Genomic DNA, 20,516 nt, shown 5'->3' with positions numbered 1-20,516 from the left:
TGTGGGATGCTAACTGTATCTATCTATAACAGTAATGAATGGTGGGTTGTACTGCCCTCCCCCACCCCCTGCCCTGCAAACACTGTTGCAGACAGTAATAGTTGTTACTGCTAGTCAAATTTACTTTGTAACACTTGGAGGAATGCCGCACAGGAAGAAAGAAAAACCTACATAATGTCCTTTGGGTTTTGGGAATACCACTGAAAAGTGATGAGGGCACTAGTGAAAAGACACTGCAGACTGCTTTTGAGTCTCTGCATTGTAGAATACTGGGTAACACAGTCCAGATGGAAGACCATTCAAAGGCTATACTGGGCAGGTTTTCTGAGGCAGTGGAGCCTTCCAAATTTCTTAGACTCCTACTGGGTGTGGGTGGGGAATGGCATGCAAAAAGCGATCACCAGCCTCCCTAGATTAGGAACTAAATTCTGATAGATCCACCTCCTTCCTAGGGAAGGAAGGGAGAAATGTGTGAGACATGAGTAACTGTAAGTGTGGGAGAGTACTCCTCCAGAATCCACACAAAGTCACAGCATCAAAAAATGTGGCCTCAAGCCAACTCTGAGATCAATGTTACACCCACATCCTGAGTGGATACCCCATAGGAAGTTGCCAGCATTCTTAGGAGAGATTATCTTACCCAAAAAGGAGAAATTTTAACCCTGGTTGGCTTTATGCTCCTGAATGCTACAAGACCAGCAGATGTCAGACCCAGAAAAGCAGGGATAATGGGCTGCCTTTGATGTATTTCCTTCTTTAAGGGTGGATGACTTTAATTCCTGCAGGATTGCTTAAAACAGTTGGGTTCCCAACTTGGGATATGCATACCACCAGAGGGCAGTAAAAGCTTGCCAACAGGAATATTTAGTAAATAACCACATTGTCCTATTGAAATTAATTGAATAATTAATTTAAAATAAATCGTAAAATGTTTTTTATATAAATAAAATTTATTTTATGTAAAATAATTGTATTCTTATGTGTATATGTGTGGTAAACTCTAGAATTTATTTCCTTTCATGTTGAATACGTGTAAGAAGGTGTGTAGAAAACTATTGGGTCTAAGGACCAAAAATGTTTGGGAACTTCTAGCTAAAGGGAATTGCCTTGGGTTGGGAGGAAGTAGTAAAGAATACTAAGGATTTACAATTCAAAAGGGGGGAATAAGGAGGAAAGGGAGATCTGTATACCAGCTACATTTCTAAAGGAATAAATAACTGTTCTCCCCCCAATTTCAGTTCATCTCTTTGCAATGTACTCTACCAAATCCCTGAAGAAATGCATAGCACCTCCTAACTTCTACCCAAATCCGTAGTCTTTGAGGTTCCTATAAATTCAGCAGATCATGTCTAAAAAGGAACTATTTCTCACTCTTTGTATTCCAGCTGAAGTGAAGAAAATACATGTGGGAATCACTAGGTTATCAACCAAACAAAAGGAAACTTAATTGATAAACCAGAATTGTGCAATACAGTTTTTTTGAAGGGTTTCTATAATCCTTAGTCTAGGAGGGCCAATTGTGAAAATCATCCTGAGGCTATTAGCAATGCCCACCAAAAGCAAAATATAGCAACCAGACACAGGACAGGGGAAACAGAGGAGGGCACAGTGCTAAGCTCTACTAAAGGGCGGGGTATGGGAAAGGGGATAAAGTGATTACTGATATAACTCCACTGGAATCATTTAGGCCACCATGGCCTTGATTGATGATGACTGAGGGTACAGGGCAATAAGGATTCTATTGTTTTGTTCTCTCCTTTCTTAGGATAACACATTTCAGAAATAAGGTGATGGAACTGAAGGCTTCATTATCATCTTGAAATAGCTCGAGGATAAGTCCTTTCCTGTGGGTTTTAGCTTAGACGTCACCTGTAATGATCTTGGCAAAGGTCATAGATTTAGAGCTGGAAGGGACCTTAGAGTCAACCGTCCATTTCTACAGATGAGGACACTGAGGCCCAGGGAGGTTAAGTGTTTGCCTGAGGTCCTTGAGAGCTATATTGTAAAAGCTAGCCTTTGTAACCCTCTCCCTACTTAGTTCTAATAAACCTAGATTACTTTTTAGGTCAAGGGAAAGAGAGCTTTCTCAGGGTTGTTACCATAGAGGCCAGTCTCACTAAAATGCCAGCTCTCTTTTTGGGTATCACAAAGCCCCTCATTTCTTTTACCTGGGGGAGAAAGGCCAGGCCTTTCAATCAATTAGTCAACCAATAAGCATTTATTAGCACCTACTATATACTAAGGGATAAAAATTTTTTAAAAAAAATTCCTACTCTCAAAGAACTTACATTCTAATAGGAAAAAAAAGAAAACCCCAGAAAATCTCTCATTTTGACTGGAATAAGAAGGGAGGCTCCCCAGGGGAGCTAGTACAGACTCTCAATATTGTAATTCCATAAGTATATGGGCTTCAATGAACATCATCTCACTGAGATTCTGCTTTGGTAGAAAGCCAAGATATGCACCCATGGGCCCTATCAGCTTTCAGACTTATGACTTTCTGTAAGGAACAGAGATGTGATTTCATTGGTAAAGGGAACTAACTCATGACTGGTATAGGGAAACTTCCTCTACCAATGCAGGTTGGCATTTCCCCTTTCTACTTAGTATTAAGTAGCTACCCAGACTATCAAGAAGTTAGGTGACTTGCCCAGGTTCACAGCCAGTATGTTGGAGATGGGACTTGAACCTGAGTCTTTGGGGCTCTGAGGCCAGCTTTCTATCCACTATGACACAGCTATGTGTTGCCACTGGACTCCAGTGACTCTGGAGGAGAGAATGAGGCTGATGACTTTGCACAGACTTGCCTCACTTAAATCCAATTCACTTGTAAGACATCTCCCTTCTGATGTCATTGGTCCTCTTCGAGAGCAAGGGTTGAATAAGAAAGAAGCTGCCTTTTACTACAGACTTGCTGCACAAAAAAATAAAGCCTTATATAGGAATCCCTAAGGTGTGTTCTGCATTTCAACCAAATCCATTTTATAAGGTGAGCACACTGAACTAAATTTTAGACCTCAGCAATAGCCTGCTCTCCAGCAAATCCCACATGACTTTCAGGGCAGTTATCTTTAAGAAATGGTAGTGCTGCCAATTAAAGTGTGCCAAGTAGGTTGTGTTTTTCTATCTGGGCTTTTGGAATTAAAGGAATAATGGACCCACAATAATGACAAGGGTTCAGAACCCCATATACTACATTAATGAGGCAATATGATGTGGTAGAAAAGGCACTAGATTAAAAGATGGGAGTCCTCCCTCTGTCACTAAATGAAAGAGCACTAGCTTGGCAATTGGAGGACCTGGGTTTGAACTATATCTCTGATCTTTACTATCTGTATGACTTTGGACAAGTCACTCACTACCTTTCTGGACCTGTTTCTTCATTCATAAAATGAGGTGGTTGAACTACACCAAATGATCTCTAAAATCTCTTCCAACTCAAAAGTCTATGACTCTATGACTTTGTGGGGTTGACCACGTCAATCCAACTCTTACTTCCTTAGTTTCTTCTTTGTAAGATGGGGACAATAATTTGCTACCAATCACATGAGGCAAGGCAAAGTTCGACTGTGAAAATGTTTTGAAAATGTGAAATGGGGCAGCTAGGTGGAGCAGTGAATAGAGCACTGGCCCTGGCGTCAGGAAGATCTGAGTTCAAATCCGGCCTCAGACACTTGATACCTACTAGCTGTGTAACCTTGGGCAAGTCATGTAACCCCGATTGCCTCGCCTGCCCCCCAAAAAAGAGAAAAAAATGTGAAATGCTATAATGATTCAAGCAGAGACCTGAAGACCAATTGGGTATGTTGTAATGTAGATTCTTTTTCAGGTAGTGGTTGAACTAGATGGCTGCATGAGTCTGTTTCAATTTTAAAATTCTGTGATTTTTGAGTTGCAAGTGTGGCATAATAGAAAGTCAGAAGGCTTGAGTCTCTTGCTCAGATATTTCCTAGCTGCATGACTGTGGGCAAGTCATTTAATTTCTGTTTCCTTATGTACAAAATAAGGATAATAATGCTTGTCTTATCTAGATTATGGGGTATCATTGCGATAAAAGCTCTCCTTAAACCTTAAAATCTTATAGAAATGTGAATTATTTTAAAGCATTATTACTTTTCTACTACGTATTTTTCCTAGATCTTTCTAGATGTTTGTATTACACATTACATTTAATGTAGCAGAAATGAAACTACAGTAATGAGTTAGGGCTCAGCACACCAAGATAAATAATATGAATAAACCAACAACATGGAAACTAGCACCCCAAACAGTAGAGACTATATGGAAGAATACTGATAACAGCATAAATCCACATGACATGAAACAGCCTACAATTCCATTAGCCAAAGCATTATATCCAGAAAAGCATCTAAAACTATCTAGAAAGAAGCTTGGTCACTGCTGCAATGTAGGCAGAGGAGTCAGTCAACATGGACACAAATTACAATCTGGAATGAAGTGAGGGATGGGTATTAGGGGGCAGGGATGAGAACATTCTGAACTGGCAGCCCATGCAAAACAGAGTTCGTCCATCTCTAATGACACGAAGCAAAGCCTCCGACCTGCTGTCGAGAGGTATCTTACCTTTTTGACATCCCTGACCAAGTGGTACAAAGTATTGGATGGTCCGTGTCTCTGAAAATGACAAAAAGAATTAACTAGTCTTTATCTGGCAGTGATACTCATCAGGAAGGCAAGATGGAGGGCAGCGTGGAATTGAGAGGGAATAACAGTAGGCTTGGAGTCACAGAAGGAGAAATTTCAAGGTGAAAAGGACTTCAGAAGTCTTTGAGTCCAACCCACTGGTCTTACAAGTCAATAAGCATTTATTAAGTACCTGTTATATATGAGGGAAAACTTTAGAGATACGAAGAATGCCGAAGAAACTAAAACACAAAGAGACTAATAATTCAGTTAAAGCCACACATATATCGCACCATAGGACCATAGTTGAAATGTGGACCCCACTCCTCTGAATTCAAACTTTGTGCTCATTTCAAAGTACCACACTGCTGGAGACCTGGGTTCATGTCTTGATTCAGTCACTAATTAGCTGAATGACCTTAGGAAAAATCATGAAGGCAATAGTATCTACCTTATTTTTACCTCCCGGGATTTGTTGTACAACTCAAATGGGATAGCATATGTCCAAATGCTATAAAATTCCAACTGCCTGAGGAATGATTAGGATTCCAATTGATGACAGTTGAATTTTTAAAGAAGATGAACTATATTCTAGGTACAAAGTTGTCCCTCTTACTTGCAAATAAACAAGAAAGCAGACTTTGGAGGTAAGAATAACTCAGTTCAAATCCTGCTTCAAACACTTAATCACTATTTGACCCTGGAGGAGCTACTTAAGCTTCCTTCAGCTCTGTTTGCCTTAGTTTCCTCACCTGGAAAATGGGGATAGCAATGGCTCCTACACCTCATTGGGTTGTGAGGATCAAATGAAATAATGTGTGTAATACTGATTTGCACATTTTAAAGCATTATATAGGAAGTCCCAAAAGCCCTGGTATAGTTTTACACTTTCAGTAACAGAAAATTCTATTTCAAGTTTGTACATGACAGAGTTGGGATCAGCTATACCATAATACCCAGAAGTTGTGTGGTCTTGTGTGAGAGCCTCCTTAGTTCAGCTCAGTTTTTCTTAGTAGGAAGAACACTGGGATTAGAAGGGTTCAAATCCTAGTTACGACACCCACAGTGTAACCTAGAGGAAGTCATTCAAGCTCTCTGAACCTCTGATTCCTCAACTGTAAAAACTCATACCACTTACCTTGCAGGGTTTTTGTGGACAACTCTCTTAGTGCACAAAACTCTTTAAAAGTTAGCTAGTTTTGTTCTTATTTTGGTTGGTATTCTTATACGGCCAGGTTATTTTCATAGTGGGTGAGGAAAGGAAATGAAAGATTAAAGGTGGAGAGGGTGAGTGAAAAGGCCCATGCATCTTGCCAACACAGAGATGTAGAGGAGGCAGAACAAGAAACTTAGAAAAAAAATTTGCCTTAGCTTGGCCCTACCGTATTGTACAATTCCTCTAGTCGGGAGATGGTGAGAAAACGATGCATGCTTACTCCATTCTCTATGAGCAATTTCACAAAATCCACTCTGTCCAGCACCAGTGCATCCAGCATTGCTTGCTCCAGGGACCCCACCTGCAGACCAAATCACTGGGTTAGATGACTCCTGACCTGGAAAGAGATGACTGACCCTGTACTGGCGTAACGTGGTCAGCCCTTTGGAAGCCATTTAATCCACCTTAAAAAGTAATGTCTGACGAGTGCTGGACTTAGAGTCAGAAAGACTTGTGTTCAAATCCTGCTTCAGACACTTACTAGCTATGTTATCCTGGAAAAGTCACTTAACCTCATTTACCTCAATTTCCTCAATTGTAAAATGAGGGGAGTGGATTCAGTGAACATTTTAAAGCATTATACAGGAAGGGGGTCTCTTCTGGCTCTAACTTGATGATCCTATACCCTCCTGAGAGTCTATGAATACGGCAGTTCACCTGCCCTACCTCCATCTTCTTTTGCTGCCTTGTTCCTGGGTGTCACCTGGGTAAGTGGCTATCATGAGATGGTAGCTAGGTGAGCCATGGGCTTAAAGAGGCAGAAGAGTTGGAGGGGCTTCTCTTTCTACTCTCCCTTCATTCTTCTGAAGTTCAAAAGGTGTACTTACATTTTTAACGATTCCTTTCACTTCAGCCAGGGCTTCTTTTTATTTTTTCCCAGACTTGTGATTTCAGAGCTGTGGGGAACTCTTGGTGTGGAAACCCTTTCCACCATGGAGATGAGCAATTGTGCTATAATTTATAGGACCATAAATTTAAAGTTGCAAGGAACTTTAGAGACTATCTTGCCCAACTTCCTTATTTTACTGATGAGGAAACTGAGGCCAGAAACTTGACTAAGGTCACAAAGGTAGGGAATGGTAAAGCTGGGGTTTGAACCTGGGTTCTCTGACTAAAATTCATTGTGCTTTCTGTTGAACTGCACTGCTGTCCTTACAATTTTATGAATTTGCCCTGGGAGAGGGAGGTCTAAAAGGTTAAGTGATTTGTCCATGGTCACAGTTAATATGTGTCATGTGAGGGACCTGAACTCAGGCCTTACTCTATCTCACCATCTTTCAGGGGTTAAAATGGTGCCTAATAATAGTCCAGAAGTATATTAGTTTTAGCAAACCAACTGCAAGTGACTACTAGTTGGCCCTGGTAGAAGAGGGTGAGGCAGATTGTTGTGTTACCCTATCTAGCAAAACAAAAAATAACCCATTATTCTTAGAAACAATTTATTAAACTCCTTTCCCAGCCTCCAAATGCTCAAGTTTTCCAATAAATTCTTTTATATTCTCAAGTAACGGTGTCATTCACTTAATTCGACTGATGAGAACAGACAGGTGTTGGCATTAACCCAAGCACAGCCTTTCTGATAAAGTGAGAGTTAAAAAAAAAGACCTGGAAATGGTCAGCGTTAAAGGTGCTTCTGGGCATAGGGTTTGTTTCAGGTCACCTGTTTGCTCCCCATTCCCTTTCCTCCCCACTCCCCCCGACCCAGGCTGCAGTGGGCACACCCAGTGCTCAATTTTCCAATGCTCCCTCCCTCCCCTCACAATCAGGGACGCAGCCCAAGAACAGTTATATAAAGCTCAGCTTCCTTTCATGCTGTTCTTTTGGGAGACACAGAAGACCGTGTGCTGTGCTGCATAGTGCCAGATGGCACTTGCCATGTTGGTGTGTGTTCTAAGTCTCCTCTGTGTGACCCAGGCATAAAGTAGGACAGGAGTGCCTGGGGCCCAGAAATTGCCAACCTCTTTCTCACTCTTACCCTCTGACAAAGACAAGTGATTAATTCCTCTCAGATCTTCATTTTCACTAATGGGATTTTTTTTAACCAAAAAGCTGAAAACTGAAAACTGGCTGGCACAGGTATTAACTGGCACAAGAAAAGGAGTTTTGCTCAGGCTCCATGTGTGTTTCCACTAGGTGGGGATCTTTCCCTAAAGACCAAGAAGGGAGTCTCTGCCAGCCAAATCAACTACTGACAGATTCCCTTGCTGCCAAGAACTCATGTTCTCAAATCAGAGCCCAGTGTTTTCTTGAGATCCTCCAGAGGCTGCTTAAATTAGTCCTCAAGCCCACATCAGGGGCATTTCCATGAGATGACGATGTATATACTATACCGGCCACTGTTGCCCGTAAATAAAGATCTGGCTTCGAGCGATGTCTACTCTGTTCCAGGCTAATGCTAAGCTCAGTTGGTCTGGGGCTGAGGCGTTAGCTCCTGTGTTTGGAGAGATGGGGAGAAGAGAGGACAGGTGTCAGTTACACACATCAAAAATAGTATAATAGCTGGCATGTACATAATGATAGGTTTAATAGGTTTGCAAAATACTTTCTATTCAATATCCCATTGTTGTTGGTCAGTGGCATCTGACTCTTGTGACTTCATTTGGGGTCTTCTTGGCAAAGATACCGGAGTGGTTTGCCATTTCCTTCTCCACACCATTTGACAAATGAGGAAACTGAGGCCAACTGGATTAAGTGACTTGTTCAGGGTCACACAGCTAACAAGTGTCTGAGGCAGGATTTGAACTCAGGAAGATGAGTCATCTTGACTTCAGGCCCAGCATTCTTATCTACTATGCCACTTAGCTGCCCTATTATCCCAATGGAGCCTGGTAAATAGCTCGTGCAGGCATTCCAAACGATTAAATAAGGACCATGGCCATATAGCCAGTAAGCGTCAGAGGCAGGATTCAGTCCTATGTCTTCCTGACTATAAGATCCAGAACTGTATTCACTGTACCACCCTATTTATTCCCTCCCCTGCCAAGAGTAATAAGGTGCTATTTGTAATAGATTTTCTATGTTATGATGTACTGATTCTGTAGAGAAAAAAGAAAAGGTATTTTCTGTGGGTGAGATAATATTGGTTTTGGATTCAGAGAACCTAGGTTAAATCCTTACTCTGATACATTCAACCTATATGGACTGTGTTTAATCTCTATGAGCCTCAGTTTCTCATCTGTAAGGTGGGGGGAGGGGTTGAATTAGATGACCTCTAAATTCCCTTCCAAATCTATGGCCCTGCAATCCAATATATATCTTGCAAAGTACTGGTTTGAGAGAGGCAAACATTGGGCCATGCTTAGTTCCATTTAGAGGAGAGAAAACTGTAGATAAAAGGCCTCAATTTCCTTAAGAGCTTGAACTATACAACTGGCCAAGGTTCCCATTCAGCTCTAAATCTATGACCCTATGAATTCTCCCATATCCAGTAGGGGTTCTTAACCTGGGATCCACACAAAGGATCTATGAATTGTTTTCGAGTGGGGGAGGGCATGAACATGGATGGGAAAAAATGACATCTTTATTTCAATTTAATTGGTTTCCTTAATTCTACCTATTTTATTTTATGGTTTAAGAACATTATTATCAGAAGGGGTTTATAGGATTCACTGGACAGCCAGAAAAGTCCATGATACAAAAAAGTTAAGAATTTATGCATAGGTCATCATAACCAAATCCTCACATACTGGGACAATAATTAACAGTGATGTTTACAAAACATTTTCAAGGCTTGCAAAATACTTTACAACAATTACCACATTTGCCATAATAATAATAATATATAATGACTAGCATTATAGAGAGCTTTTATTTGCAAAGAGCTTTATAAATATCTCATTTTATCCTCACAACAACCCTGGGAGGTAGGTGCTATTTTTATCCCTTTTTTACAGATGAGACAACTGAGGCAGATTGCTGTTAAGTAACTTGCCCGGGGTCATACAGCTAGTAAGTGAGTCTGGATTTGAACTCAGGTCTCCTTGACTTCCAGATTCAGTGCTAAAGCCATCGTACCACCTAGCTAGCTGTTCCCAATAAGCCTGGAATATACTTAGTGTATTACTTAGTATCCCTGTATCAGAGATGAGTAAACTGAGGCTCATAGAGATTAAGTGATTTGACCATGGTCACCCAGTTAGTAAATAAGATTTGAACCCAGGACTTTCTTGGCTCTAAGTCAAGCTCTTTTTTTCATTTTATTACACTATACAGTCTCTGTGCCACTTGTGAATTTAAGTCCTAATCACATGTTGCCAGCAAGCCAATGAGGGGATGGGAAGTGAGCATTCAGATAATACAGAGTGATTTCTCCTTCCATCAAACACATGATTGCCTTCATTCTGTAGATATTAACAGAGATCGACAGTCAGACTCATATGAACTAAATAAGGATGAATGCGGACTGTGACAAAATGTCCTGTCACTGACTTAAAGGACAGGCTCACAGCAGTTACATTTGCCGTTTTCTTTTGTTCCTTTAACTGGTCCAGTCGAACAATGTTGACATGCTGTAATCTTAGTATTCCCCTTGCTGCTATCTGGTTTACAGCCACCGAAGACAATAACTGGAGTGTGAGACGGAACACCAATTAGTACAACCCATAATCCTGAAGGAAATTAGGCAAAGCTTAGCGAAACTCAGGAGGCTCATAAGTAGCAATTATTATTTTATTTTGGGCTCCAACCTGTGACTCCATAGGTGTGAGTTACTCTATGATGCCAGGTTTTCAACTCATCTAGAACTTCTCATTTTGGAGAGTTTCCTGAAGTTAAAGAAATTCTGAGAGGTGTAGATACTCAGTTATGGCCACGGAGTTATTAAATACCAGAAATAAGAAGAGCTCAGGTATTCCTGACTTCAAGGCCAGAACTCTCTCACTTTGCTCTATGGCTTTATTTAATATGGACTGAAAACAAACCACCTAGGCTGGCCCCGTTCTTTTCAGGAGCTTAGTCAAGGCATTTATTGCTCAGACTGCTACTTCAACTGTAATAACTTTGAGAAGGGCCAGTGAACATGTTACTCTGTGTAAAATCTTTTTTTTTTTTGGTGCGGCCTGGAAGAAACTGTGCCTCAGTGGTGCCAAAACCCAAATTGATTCAAGTTAATTCACTCTGAACATGGGTTAGAACAATCGGTCAAGTGTGGGCAAGCAACAAATTGATTGCACTTTTGTTTTTCACCCAATTGTTTTGGACTCATGTTGTTGTTGTCATCATGGTTGATTCTTTATGACTCCTTTTGGTGTTCCAAGAACAATGTGTTGTTGCTCAGTTGTGACCCCATTTGTGGTTTTTCTTGGCAAAGATACTGGAGTGGTTTGCCGTTTCTTTCTCCGGCTCATTTTATAGACGAAGAAACTAAAACAGACAGGGTTAAGTGACTTGCCTAGGGTCACCCAGCTAGTAAGTGTCTGGGGCCAAATTTGAACTCAGGAAGATGAGTCTTCCCGATTCCAAGCCCAGAGCTCTGTCCTCTATGCCACTAGCTGCCCATATAGACACAGCTTAAACGTTTGAAATTAATCTGGAAAGAAAGGATACGTGGCAATTTCTCAGGAACCGCAGTTATATGTACTATGCTATCATTGTTGTATTTGCTAGGGTGCTTTCCTGTGAAGGTTTCTATGAAATCCAGATGCTCAAGAAATACTTGCTTTTCAAAGGCTCAACAAACACTTCTTGAACTGAATAGAAGCAAGAAGCAATCTAACCCTACTAAGACATCAGTTCTGTGTTATTTATTATTAGTAGATGGAGAACTGAACTCAGAGTCGCAGGATCTGAGTTCAAATCCTACATCTTCCATTTATTACCTGTATGATCTTGAGCAAATTATTTAACATTTCTGGCCATATGTGAAATGAGGGGGTTGGACTTTATTTTTCTAACGTATATTCCGGTTCTAGATTCTATATGATCATAGACTCTCCATCTTTTGACTCTAGGTATTTGTGTAGGCTGTCCTCCATGCCTGTAGTCCTCTCCCCATCGCTACCTCCTATATTCCTTGTCATCCTTCAAGTCTCAGATAGTCTCACTTTCTATAATAAACCTGTCCTAATCTTCCTTAATCTTAGTTCTTTCCCTCTGAGATTATTTCCTACTTACATTCTTTTTTATACGTACTAGTACTTACAAAAATCTTTCCTCAGCATCCAAAAACTTGTTGATTTTTGTGAGGATTGGCCTATTGCTAATAATAATAATTAATAATAATGATAATAACTAATGTTTTCAACGGTGCTCCCTATGTGCCAAGCATTGTGCTTTGTCATTACTATCTCCTCTTTCCTCACAACCACCTTGGGAGATACGTGGTGTTATTATCACTGTTCTATCGATGAGGAAACTGGCAAACAGAAGATGAATGACTTGGCCAGGGTTACACAACTAGTAAGTGTCTGAGGCCAGATTTGAACCCAGGTCTTCCTGGTTCCTTGCCCAGTTCTGTCTGTTGCACTAACTAGTTGCACCTAGCTGAAGGAAATGACTCCATGTTTATTCACTGATTGACCCACCTAACTACTAGGTCTAGTTGACAGAAGTGACTCCATGTTTGATCAGTGAGTGATTGGCATTGCTGGGTAGTTTTTATGTTCACATTTAGGCAAAGTTTGCAAGACTTTCCCAATTCTAACTGGTTTAGCCAGCTTCATCTAAGCCAGATATGCAAGGCATTCCTGATCATAATCAGTTTTGCAAACTTTCTTAATCCCAGTGCCTTTTTGGTTGATAAAGGTGTTGGGGGGAGGGGTGGCTCCGTTCTGCCACTGGATTATTGACTATCCCTATAGTCTCCCTCCCACTTAGTCCCTGTAACTCTGCCGATAACAGCCATCAGATGTAAGGACAGAGACTTAGATTTCTGGGTTCTCAATTTCATATACGTCCCACTCTGTGCCAGAGCCACAGCTTGTGGCTGCAGATAGCAAGGTGCCTACAAGCTCCGTGCTTGCGTGTCTGAGAGTAATAAAATGCTTGATTTGTGATCCTTGCATGCTGTATTGTCCACAATCTCCTCACAGTTCTTTTTCTGAAATATCTCTCCTCTGATATTGCCATTATCCTAGTTAAGACTAGAGGTATGTGGCACGGTGAGAAGAGTATTGGACTTGGAGAGCCTGTGTTCCAATTTCATTTCTGCCACTTAATGCCCATGTAACCTTGGTCAAATCATTTTACCCTTTCTGGGCCTCAGTTTCCTTATCTGAAAAATGAATGTTGGACTAGGTGGCCTTTCAGATCCTTTCCAGGCCCGGATCTGTGATCTAAATATGATAACTTCTCAGCTGATCTTCCTGATATCAGTCTTTTCCAATCCATCTTTCACATAGTTGCCAAATTCATCTTCCAAATGCGCACGCCTTAGCCACTAACTGAGCCCCCGGCTTCAGTGGTATGGTTGAGTCATAAGGAGGTATACAGTGAACATGCCAAGACATTGGAGTAGGGAGCAGGTGGAGAACACAGGCCATTGCTACAATAGCTTTGGGGAAGCAGATTGCATCAAACAAAGAGTCATTTCACCAAATGCTCCTGGAGGCTTTTTGCTTCAGAGTCTGGCTTCCCATTTTTGTCTTAACTCTCTTGGATCTTGGCTCTCTCAGGAAATTCTATCTGGCCTGGCCTTTTACTTATGCTTTCTTGGATCCCAATTTGGACCCTTTTAGGTACTCTTTCCCTAGGTGAGAATTTGCCTTCAGCTCCAGTGACTGCCTGACTTATACGGGTTTGGGCAAATGCGGCTTAACTGACCCGTGACCAGGCTTTTAATGTGAAGAAGGCCATGCAGTTTTGAGTAAGACAATTTATAGTTTCCTTTTCCAGCTCAACCTCTCATTTGTCCCCTGGTATCAAATCCTTTTAGTCTGATAACCAGAATGCTGCCACTCTCTAATCTCCTCTCAGATCTTACAAAATCTCCGGTTTTGATCTTGCTTCCATTTCTCACACTGTATTCTGCCTTCAGCCTTTTCCAGCTAACATATCAGATTATGGAGCTCCGAATGCTCCATTTTCATGTTCATTGAGATTACTCACTATCTATTCTTTCCTATTCTTGGGATCGGAAAGGATTTTCCCTGTATCATGGACACCGGTCAACCCATCCTTTGCACAGATTCCACCTGAGGGTCAGGTTGCATGGGAGAAGTAGAGGGACTATAACTATGACACTTCCTTGCTCAGAAAACTACAATGGCTCCTCCTGGCCTGGAAACTAATCCATCTAAGCTTCTTTTGGGTTATGATTCATGTTCTACTCGCTATGTGTAGATGTACTCCAAGGGCTCTTTTCCGGGCTCTCTTTTCTTCTTTGTCTGCATTTCTCTTCCTAAGGCAGGAGATGGGGGAGTGGGAGCATAAGATGGTGGGGAAAGAAATCCCATGGATTCAATTATCATCTCTACTCAGATTTCTCCTAGATCTTTATATTTCTCTCCTGAATTCCAGGCCCACATCACTAACTTCCTACTGAGTGTGGAGTTTGGAGTCAGGGGACCTGGGTTTTTCAAACTCAACATGTCCATAATAGAACTCTTTATCTTTTTCTGCCAAATGTTTTTCTCTACATTTCTTATTTCCCCGCTTCTATTGAGGGCACCACTAGTCTTCCAGTAGTAACCCACGTTCGCAAACTTGAAGTCATTCTTGGCTCTTATCACTTCCTTATTCCTCACATCCAATCAGCGGCTATGCCTTGCTGATCCCCCCCCTTACATCTTGTGTATTCTTCTCCTTTCTAATTATATGATAATTCATACTGTATGAGTTCAGGGCTGGATCAATACCTTTCTGGGGGACTTAAATAGCCTCCTAATTCATTTCCATACACCCGTTGTCTCCTCTCTCTAATCTACCTTCACACAACTCTCAAAGTGACACTCTTAAAGCACTTTCTGATCATTCACTTTCCTGTTTAAGAAGCTCCAGTGACTCTGTCTCTCTTGCCTCTACGATCAAATATAAATCCCTCTATTTGGCTTTTAAAGCCCCTCACATCCTGACTTCAACTTCTCTTTTCAAGGCTTATTGTACATTACTTTCCTTCACACACTCAATTTTTCAGTCAAACTGGCTTTGCAGATATTCCCCATAGATATTGTAGATATTCTGGACATTCTGTCTTCTTTCTCTCTGCCTTTGCATGAACTATTCCCCATGTAAGAAATATACTTCCTCCTCATCTCCATCTCTTTGAATCTCTAGCTTTCTTTTAAGGAAGGTATGTCAATTTCTATGCCAGACCGTTATCTAAATTTCCAGTTTCTAGTACCTTCCTCCCCCCAAATTCCTTTTATTTACATATATATGTGTGTGTTACACAAACACACACACACACATATCACTATATACAAGTACCACAATAAAAATGTCAGCCCCTGGAATAAGGCAGCCCAAAATTTATGAAGCACTGACTTACTTGTCAGCCCATGAACACACAAAGACTGCTTGGTGCTCTGATTCCTGGAACTTGGCGCCCATCTACATAGTAAGTCCTTGGCATCACATTGAGGCCAGAATCTTAACCCATCATCTAGTCCTAGCTCCAGAGTTGTTGAAATAGTGTTCCCTTTCTCTTCTCTCCCTTCCTCTTCTCTCCCCACCACTGATCTTAGTTGGCTTATTAGAGGCCAAAGGATTCAGGGTCAGGTATCTTGTGGACACACTGACTGAATTTTGCAACCCCCAAATTGGAATGTATGTTCTGAAAAAAGTATATTTCTTGTTCAAAGTACATTTTATTTTCTTGAAATCAGGACTTGGTTTTTATACTCATGGGTTAGGTTAAATGGGTTTTTTGTGTGTGCTGACCTGGGAACTTGGCTACTATATAGAACTGTTTTAGGAGAAAATGTATTTTGAGTTATAAACAATTGAATAGTTTACTATAAAATGTGGGCAAGGCCTTTCCCTTCTCTGGACTCTAGTTTCTTCATCTGTAGAAAGAGAGGGAGGGGATTGGACCAGATAGCCTCTAAGGGCCCGTCCTGTCCTCAAACTTGTAATCCTGTGACTATGTTTTCTCTAGGCATCCTTCCACTCTCATATTCTGGGATGCACATGTGAGCCTGGCATTTAAAGCAGGTTGATTCCAACCTAGCATTCTAGCCTTACTCATTCTCTTCACACCTTATATTCTAGCCAAACAGATCAATCAATTTTAACCCGCCCTCTTCCACCTCCACATTCCCTGTACATCATCACTTATTGAAACCTTTGTCTTCCTTCAAGGCCCAGCTCAGACGCCATACCCTCCATGAAACTTTCTCCGATTCCTTCAACTAAAATTGATTTCTCCCTTCTTCAAATTTTCTTTAAATACTTTGCCTGAATTTGTCCTTTGCCTTTTAAGCTTCTTTATATTGTCAGTCAAGTCTATAAATGTTTTTTAAGTGCTTACTAGGTAAGCCACAGATACTGCGCTATGCTCTGGGGATAGAAAGAAAGGCAAAAGTCAGTCCTCAACCTCAAGGTGCTTAACAGGGTAATGATGGAAGACAACATACAAAAAGAACTTGAGAAGTTGGGGACAGAAGGGAGGGGAAAGGAGTGGGAAGGTACTTGGTACAAGGGGCAGGATGGAAAAGTCCAGAGGAGTACAGCCGGATGGTGAAGCCTGTGAGCCCATACCCCTTGTCACATTCTACTATATAACATACTTATTTATGGGTTTGTCCTAGCTTCCCTCTCAGAACATAAGCTCCTTGAGCAGAGAGGCTGTCATTTTTATTCTCCTGTCTCTAACACTTGGCACAGTGATTCATATAGAGTTGGTATTTCATAAGTACTCACTGAATCAGACTGAACTGAATATTGCTAAGTCTTAACTTACCCTTAAATGGCTGTTACCACCTTCCCCTCCTGTCTAGAGTTTGCTGAGATTCATAGAATAATACTCTAGAGCTGATGGAAGAGACCTCAGATCCATTCTGTCCCACCTCTTCCTTTATTTGATAGATGAGGCCCAGAGATGTAACTTGCCCAAAGTCACACATGTAATAGCAGGGGTGGGATTTGAACTCAGATATTTGGACTCCAGAGCTGCTGATCTTTCTGCTGTACCATGCTGTCTCCCATCAGGTAGGAGAAGTATAGGTAATAAAGATATCCTTTTTTTCCTCTACTCAGGCACTTCACTATTAGAAACCATCCCAGCTCTCTACTTTGAAACAGGTCAATCAAAGGTAACTCTTTCTGACAAAGAGGCTGGTAGCCTTGAGCCGTGGAGATCAGATTTGCAAAAACACCCTAGTTATCTTTATCAGCCAAATAAATGACTCAGCACTAAATATAGCCACTGAGCAAGTTTTAAAAAAGACATTTAATTAACAAGTATTAATTGGACACCTATTATATTGACAGATGTATGCTAGGAACTATGGGGTATAAAAAAGAAATATAAAATATAGGAGGTAGCGTAGTATAGTGAGGAGAGCAAAGGATTTAGGTATCAGAAAATGTGGATTGGGGGTAGAGCCTCTGCTACTTATAAGCTAAAGTGATTTAACTTCAGCTTTCTCATCTGTAAAGTGGGGATAATAACAGTTGTACGACCTACCTCACCCAGCTATGGTGAGCACCAAATGAGATAATGCCTGTCGAAGAACTTTATATCCATAAATTGCTAAATATGCTATGTCCGAATAAAGCATTTAGTGAATGAGATAGTATTATAAGGGATGCTTGGTTTTAGATATTTGCCTTGTGCCCTTCAAGGATTTAAAACTGCCTTCTGCCACCCGAAGGTGCTCCCCTGGCATTGCTTCCTGTAGCTAAGTGAGTTTTGCTCATTCAGAAGGAGCTGAGCAAGTATTAGAGAGTCCCACTTACTTGATATCAGAGCCTTGCCAGTAGATTGTGACTCTTTAGTTATTTTATGGGGAGGATGTGAATCTGTTGTGTAAATCTCATCTTTAGGCAAGTCAAAACAGTGTGCATAATGGCTTCGTATTTTAAACAAATTTGCAGGAACACTGGGGACTTTATGAAGGAAAGAGAATGAAAAAGATGCTAAAGGAATAAACCATGGAAGGGGAGTTCTTAAAAAAATGATAACCCTGGTCTGATTCTATTGGCCTGAGGCCATATTTGTACTCCACATTTAAAAATGGATGTGGTCAAAATGGCAAGAGCTCAGAGGTGAGTCACAAATATAGCTTAAGGCTTGGAAAAGAGGAATTTTAAATAAAGCTTAGAAAAATGGGGATTTTTTTTTTCTAAAGGGAAAAGACCAAGGGGACTCTCCCACTCTTTAAAGATGTGAAGGCTTTATTCAAGTATGGTGGTCAGCTGTCCTTCATATCTAATGAACACAGAATAAGAGGACATGTGTGTAATTTATAGCATGAGTTCTAGAATTTTGAAAGCAAGGATGATTTGACATTGAAAGCCACTGAAAAGGGCAGCTAGGTGGCGCAGTGAGTAGAGCACCAGCCCTGGAGTCAGGAGGACCTGAGTTCAAATGCGATCAAAGACACTTGACACATATACTAGCTGTGTGACCTTGGGCGAGTCATTCAACCCCAATTGCCCTGCCAAAACACACACACACACACATACAAAGAAAGCTACTGAAAGAATGGAATGAATTAACAAGGGAGGATGTGGAATCTTCTTTAACAAAGAAAACATACTCCTGACTTGGGAGACTTAAATGTGGTCTTGCCGAACAGGATGAGAAGAGAGCTAATGGTCTTTCAATGAAGTATCACATCATTGTAGAACTCAGTTATCCTGCTACCACACATAGAGCACATCCAAAAACTAGGAAATAAACAACAACAACAAAGTCTCACAGCAGCCAACCATATTTCACAAAAAGCTCATGCACTTTACCAATGAGAATGCTTCCATCTCTACTCAGAATCTCTTCTGCATTCTTCCGTTCTGACCTCCATCAATTTACTTCATATGTAAATGATTCTAATGACTTAGAACTATAGAACTTTGGGGGCCTGGCTCAGGAATTCCTAATATGGACTCCATGAACTAATTTAAACATTTTTAACAATAACTATTTCAGTATGGTTGGTTTTCTTTGGAATCCTAGTGTTTTATTTTATGCATTTAAGAGCATTCTTCTGAGAAAGGGTCTATGACATAAAAAATGGTTAAGAACCTCTGGCTGGTGGCAGCCAATGAAAGTCAATCTATTCTTTTGGAAAAGACATTTCATTCCCCAATTATATGAAAACTAACCAGACTGAGCGGGGTCCGAGCTGCCCTACAAATGGTCATGTGGCTCTTGTTGCTAGGAAGCACTGCTTTCCATTGTTTGTCAGTGTTGGAAAACTGCCCGTACTGATGAGCTACGTTCAGGAATGTTTGCTGCTACTGCTCAGGAAAACAAAGGAAAGGTCTGAACACTTCCTCCCACTACACAAAGTCGATCAAGTCTGTGCATAATTTATTCCTTGCCCTATTTTCTTGCTTCAAATGATGATTGTTTCCTCTGTATAAAAGACAGTTGAAGTGAACTCTCAGGAGAGATTTCTTTAAAAAAAATATGGAAAAAAATAATTTAACTGGGGCCGAAGGTGCTCATTTTCGGTTTGTGAGGAACAAAGAAAGTCCCTTCCCATTGAGATTACCTCCTATTTATCTGGTATAAATTGTGTATGTACAATTCTTTTCATGTTTCCACCCTCCCCTTAGAATATAAGCTTCTTGAGGGCAGGGACCTTCTCTTCACCTTTCTTAGTAACACTAATAGACACTTGACACTCACTACCTATGTGACTTTGGGCAAGTCACTTAACCCCAATTGCCTCACCCCACCCCCCCCAAAAATCATTAACTGAAGGAAATACAAAATTTTAGTTGGAGGACAGTAAAAATAAAGGTGCAATTTCCCTCCAGCCAATTTTACAGTCCCCTGGAAATCTATCAGTGGACCCAGGGTTAGCAATTCCTGCTCTAGGGAGATGTGTCTTTGTTCCTTTTGAGGTGGTTGAGGATTTAATCTTTTGTTTAGGTAATAAACAGATGGATAATGTTGGGGAGCAATCCTTCAGAGATGGAGCTGATAGGCTAGATGGGGGGTTAGATTTTAAATCAAAGAAGTCATAGTTCAAATCCCACCTTAGACATTTACTAGCTGGCTGGCTATGGGCAATTTACTTTAACTTATAATATTTCACTAAATGCCTTTGCTTTGAACTAATTGTGTTCTGTAACAGGTTCTTCAGCTTTCCCCTTCAGAGAAAGCCTGCTTGCTTTTGACCCCCATCTTGGTTAATTTGATGTTCTAGATGCCTGGTTATTTCCAGCCCTCAGATCATCGAATTCTATAACAGAGCCATGAATGTTATATCAGTAAGCACACCAAGTCTCAGTATAGAATATTGAACTATGGCTATTTGATCAAGGGTCCTTCTAGATGCATTCTTGATGGAGTAGCATCCTTAGTCACATCCCTGGGATTAGGTCAGAAATAAACTGTGTCTTTAGGAGGGGAATGATGCCCTAGAAAAACAGAACTCAGACATATTGAATCTCATATTCCTTTTACATGGGCATTAGGTATGAGGGGGGAGCATACTAGAATAGGTGAGTTTCACTGATCCCAGTTGATTTTGAACGTCTTTGGTGGGAGTGGGGGAATGTCCTAGATAATAAGTTTTCATTAGAGTAGGGAACTCTCAAAGTGGAA

General features: G+C 40.9%; 1 protein-coding gene across 1 annotated transcript in view; it reads right to left on the bottom strand.

The window, feature by feature from the left end:
* Positions 1–20,516, bottom strand: part of TRPM3 (transient receptor potential cation channel subfamily M member 3) — a 725,609-nt gene that overhangs the window by 131,535 nt on the left and 573,558 nt on the right. Inside the window, 3 exon segments of the mRNA XM_036738414.1 lie at positions 4,585–4,635; positions 6,027–6,161; positions 8,191–8,291. Coding sequence (XP_036594309.1) covers positions 4,585–4,635; positions 6,027–6,161; positions 8,191–8,291 — 287 coding nt within the window.

Source organism: Trichosurus vulpecula, chromosome 9 (genome assembly GCF_011100635.1).
Source record: "Trichosurus vulpecula isolate mTriVul1 chromosome 9, mTriVul1.pri, whole genome shotgun sequence".
Lineage (NCBI taxonomy): Eukaryota > Metazoa > Chordata > Mammalia > Diprotodontia > Phalangeridae > Trichosurus > Trichosurus vulpecula.
The sequence above is the reverse complement of the archived record's forward strand: the minus strand, read 5'-3'. Positions and strand labels throughout refer to the sequence as shown.